Here is a 4,027-nt window from a genome sequence, read left to right as displayed (position 1 = left end):
CACAAACTGATGTGTTGACTTTAATTTAATGTGTTTACTAAAGAAACTACATATTGACTGAAATAGACATAAATATGAGTGACTGCCTTGGTGTTTCTCTTTACTCTTTCAAACTGTAGCAATTAACCCAAAATGAGACTTACATTGGAAGTTATATTGAATATAACAAATATTCAAGTTGTAAAGATCATCTTACATAGTGATAGCAATAACTAAAACCAATATTTAAAAGTGTAATCTTAAGGATTTTGGAGAACTAAAATTATTTTGAGAACATGATATGTAATCCCAGATTGATACTTTAAAAAATACAAAGAATCCTAGTCAAATCAGCAAGAAACAGACCAGAGATAACATGCATGAATAAAGGGTAAACTTACATTATGTGATCTGCAAACTTAGTATGTAAGGTTTAATAATCCAATACTTAACTGAATTGGACGCTGTTCCGAAAGGTGAGGTTTTCTTCCATTGCCCTGCCAGTTTCCTGGGGAGGGAAGTTGGGGCAAATTGGCTTCAGGAACTTGAACTCGCTGGACCCTGAGCCTCCCGTCAGACACACCTCATACTGGTAGTTATGCGATAATGTTCTGGTTCCGCTGACGTCCACCAAGTGACCAGGAAAGTGGCCCTCAGGCATCGATGTGGCCCTGTTCTTCCTGCAAAGCCTCACTGCGACAAATAGGAGCACGGAAAACAGGAAGAGCGACGAGACCGACGCCAAGGCAATGACCAAGTAGACGGTGAGTGAGTCAGCCTGGGCATCTTCCAGGGCAACCTCCGAGAGAGGGAGGTAAGGCTGAGAGAAGCCGTCCACCAGGAGCACGTGCAGCGTGACGGTGGCTGACATCGAGGGCTCACCATTGTCCTTCACCAGCACGACGAGTCTGTGCTTGGTCGCGTCGCGCTCGCTCAGCAGCCTGCCGGTGCGCACCTCGCCATTGTGCGCCCACACGCTGAACAGCCCGGGCTCCGTGGCCTTGAGCAGCTGGTAGGACAGCCAGGCGTTCTGACCCGAATCGCCGTCCACTGCCACCACCTTGGTCACCAGGTAGCCTGCCTCGGCCGCCCTGGGCACTAGTTCAGTGCAGGGCGCGGAGCCGTTCTGCAGCGGGTACAGCACGAAGGGCGAGTTGTCGTTGTCGTCCACAACCACCACCCGCACCAGCGCCTCGCTGCTCAGCGCAGGGGAGCCTGCGTCGACCGCGCCCACGCGGAACTCGAACACTCGCAGGGCCTCGTAATCCAACGACCTCAGAGCGAACAGATGCCCGTTGGCTGCATTGATGGAGACCAAGGAGGCGATGGGGAGGTGCGAGTCTTGGGGCCACAACAGAGAGTAGGTGACTTGAGCGTTGGTGCCTGAGTCTCTGTCTGTGGCGCTGACGCTGCCGATGTGTAGGGCGGGACTGTTGTTCTCGCGGATGAAGAAAGAGTAAGAGGTTTTGGCGAAGGTGGGAGCGTTATCATTGACGTCTGAGACCAGCACGGTTATTTTATGTTCGGTTTTTAGTCTAGGGGTACCCAAGTCGGTAGCGGTGATGGTGATGGTGTATTCGGCTCTGCTCTCTCTGTCCAGTGCTCCTTCTGTTACCAGGGTATAGAAATTTTCTATAGATGGTCTTAAAAGGAAGGGGAGATTGTCATCTACAGAACAAACAACTTGTTGGTTAAGTCCAAAGTCTGCATCTGAAACACTGAAAACTGCGACTATTACCTCTGGCAAGTTTTCAGGGATGGGGCTGGTGAGTGACGACATGGTCAATTCGGGGGCATTGTCATTCACGTCCAATACTTTGATGAACAGGGAACATTTTCCTGATAGTCCACCACCATCTGTGGCCTCAACCTCCACGTGATAAGCCTGAAACTCCTCAAAATCCAATGTCCTCCTCAGTCGAATTCCTCCTGTGATTGCGTTTATTTCAAACGGTTGGTTAATGTCATCTAGCTGAAATAGGGTATAAGATACCTCCCCGAAGGATCCTTCATCTAAATCTGTCGCTGAGACAGTAACAACCAGGGAACCTAGGGGATTGTTCTCGGGGACCTGGACCTCATAGAGTTCCTGAGCAAACTCAGGTGCGTTGTCATTGCTGTCCAAGACCAGGATCTGAATCTCTGCGGTTCCTGACCTGGGAGGAGACCCGCCATCCAGCGCCATTAACGTTAGCCTGTGTTGAGGCTGCTCCTCCCGATCCAATGCTTTGTCCAGGACCAGCTCTGGGATCTTTCTGCCGTCACTGCGATTTCGAGTGAGAACATGGAAGTGGGGGTTGGGGCTGATTCTGTAGCTCTGAAGGCTGTTGCTGCCAGTGTCTAAATCCTGTGCCATTTTCAAAGGGAATATCTTTCCTGGTGCAGTAATTTCTGATATTTTCAGGAGCATTTCTCTTGTGGGGAATTCTGGGGCGTGATCATTTATATCTCTGACCCTCAATCCAGCCTGAAAAAACTGCAAAGGATTTTGCAATAACACTTGGAATGGTAGTACACACGGCTCAGTGGAGCCACACAGCTCCTCCCGGTCCAGTTTCTCATTTAGCAGCAAATCTTGTGTCTGTGGGTCAAGCTGCAAATGCTGTCGGTTCCCTTTGAAAACAACCCGGGCGCCTCTCTCAGCCAGCTCTCCCATCCTGAGTCCCAGTTCCTTTGTCAAGTTGGCTACAAACGTTCCACTTTCTGTCTCCTCCAGCACAGAATACTGCAATGATTCTGAACCCACCTCCCATAAAAACATCAATATAATAAAACTCTCTACTTGCCTTTTCTTGTGTTGAACTTTTGTTTGCTCCATCTCTATTGTGATGTCAGATGAGAGAGGAAAAAAAACCTTTTCAGCTCCCAACTGTTCACTCCACCATCCACGATCGACCTTCTTTTCAATAGAATTTCCAATTTGTTCTGATAACTAGTATGGTGACAACAGCCTTGTTGAACACGTCTTTATCTCTAGCTGTAACTGTATTCTGTGTTTTCGTTTCTGCTTTTTGGTGTAATAGAGTCCACTGAATCTGTGGAGCTTTTAAATTCACTCTCTTAGCCTGCACTGCCACCACGCGTTCAAATCAGTAACTTCATGAAGTACTCTTAAGTCCATACTATTTCTAAAATCTGTGCATTGCAAAAATATCAAATTATGTGAACCACATAATAAAGAATTACCTGGGAGTCTTTTTTTAAAATAATCTGATTCTTTCCAGATTTTGGATCAAATTTCTCCACTAGTGCTAAACACATATTTCTCATTAAGTGGTTCTTATGCACGCTCACATTTAAGAATTACTCCTTGAATGTAAACTTCCAATAATTCAGGTTGATTTTCCAGCTGTGCAATTTATCTCTGATGAGCAGTGTGATTTGTAAATCCAAGAAGTGCACTGAACCTGAACCACATCAACAAACTATACAAACCTTGTAAGAAGATGATCAGCAATATTGGTAACTCCCCCCCCCCACTGGAGGTAAAACAAAAGAGCTCTGGTGCTGCAGTGGTTAAGGCTGCTAACCAAAAGGTCAGCATTTTGAACACTCCAGCTGCTCTGCAGGAGACGGATGTGACAATCTGCTTCCGTAAAAAAACTTTCAGTTCTGGAAACCAATTCTACTCTGTTCTATTGGGTCACTGTGAGTCAGAATCAACTCGATGGCAGTGAGTTTGAGTTTGGTGGTAAAAAAATCATTCATCTAAGTTGCATGACTTATATAACATACTTGCTTTGTTATGTGGTTACACTTGTACAGTAAAAGGAACAATTAAGCTATTAGGAAGAAAATTCAGGCCAAAAAAATATAAGTAACTAAGCTAATGAAACTATTTAAAAGAAGGAGTAGTAGCAGTCCAGTATTTGTCATAATCATTTTTCAGATTCCACTTCCATTTTGTTTGGGTAGAATTGGTTGTGATTTTAGAGGCTTGTTAATTTTATAGTAGTTTTTGGGCATCAAATTCCCCTCTTTTGCTAATTGATTAATCACGGTCTAAATATATATCAGCAGCATAATACAGTGCAAAAAACAAACATTC

General features: G+C 45.3%; 1 protein-coding gene across 1 annotated transcript; it reads right to left on the bottom strand.

Moving 5' to 3' along the window:
• Window positions 1-427: 427 nt before the first annotated feature.
• On the bottom strand, window positions 428-2,800 carry LOC103195453 (protocadherin beta-6). The gene has a single exon (XM_007939030.2). It carries the CDS (start codon window positions 2,795-2,797, stop codon window positions 428-430), a length of 2,370 nt encoding a protein of 789 aa, XP_007937221.1. The 5' UTR covers window positions 2,798-2,800.
• Between the last annotated feature and the right edge of the window lie 1,227 nt (window positions 2,801-4,027).

This window comes from Orycteropus afer, unplaced genomic scaffold, assembly GCF_000298275.1.
Source record: "Orycteropus afer afer isolate SDZICR_OR568_19922 unplaced genomic scaffold, OryAfe1.0 scaffold00056, whole genome shotgun sequence".
Classification (NCBI taxonomy): Eukaryota; Metazoa; Chordata; class Mammalia; order Tubulidentata; family Orycteropodidae; genus Orycteropus; species Orycteropus afer.
Note: the sequence above shows the minus strand (reverse complement) of the source record. Positions and strands in the feature narration are given on the sequence as shown.

Excerpts from the sequence above, each read along its gene's own strand:
- LOC103195453 (XM_007939030.2), bottom strand. The coding sequence starts at position 2,797 with ATGGAGCAAACAAAAGTTCAACACAAGAAAAGGCAAGTAGAGAGTTTT.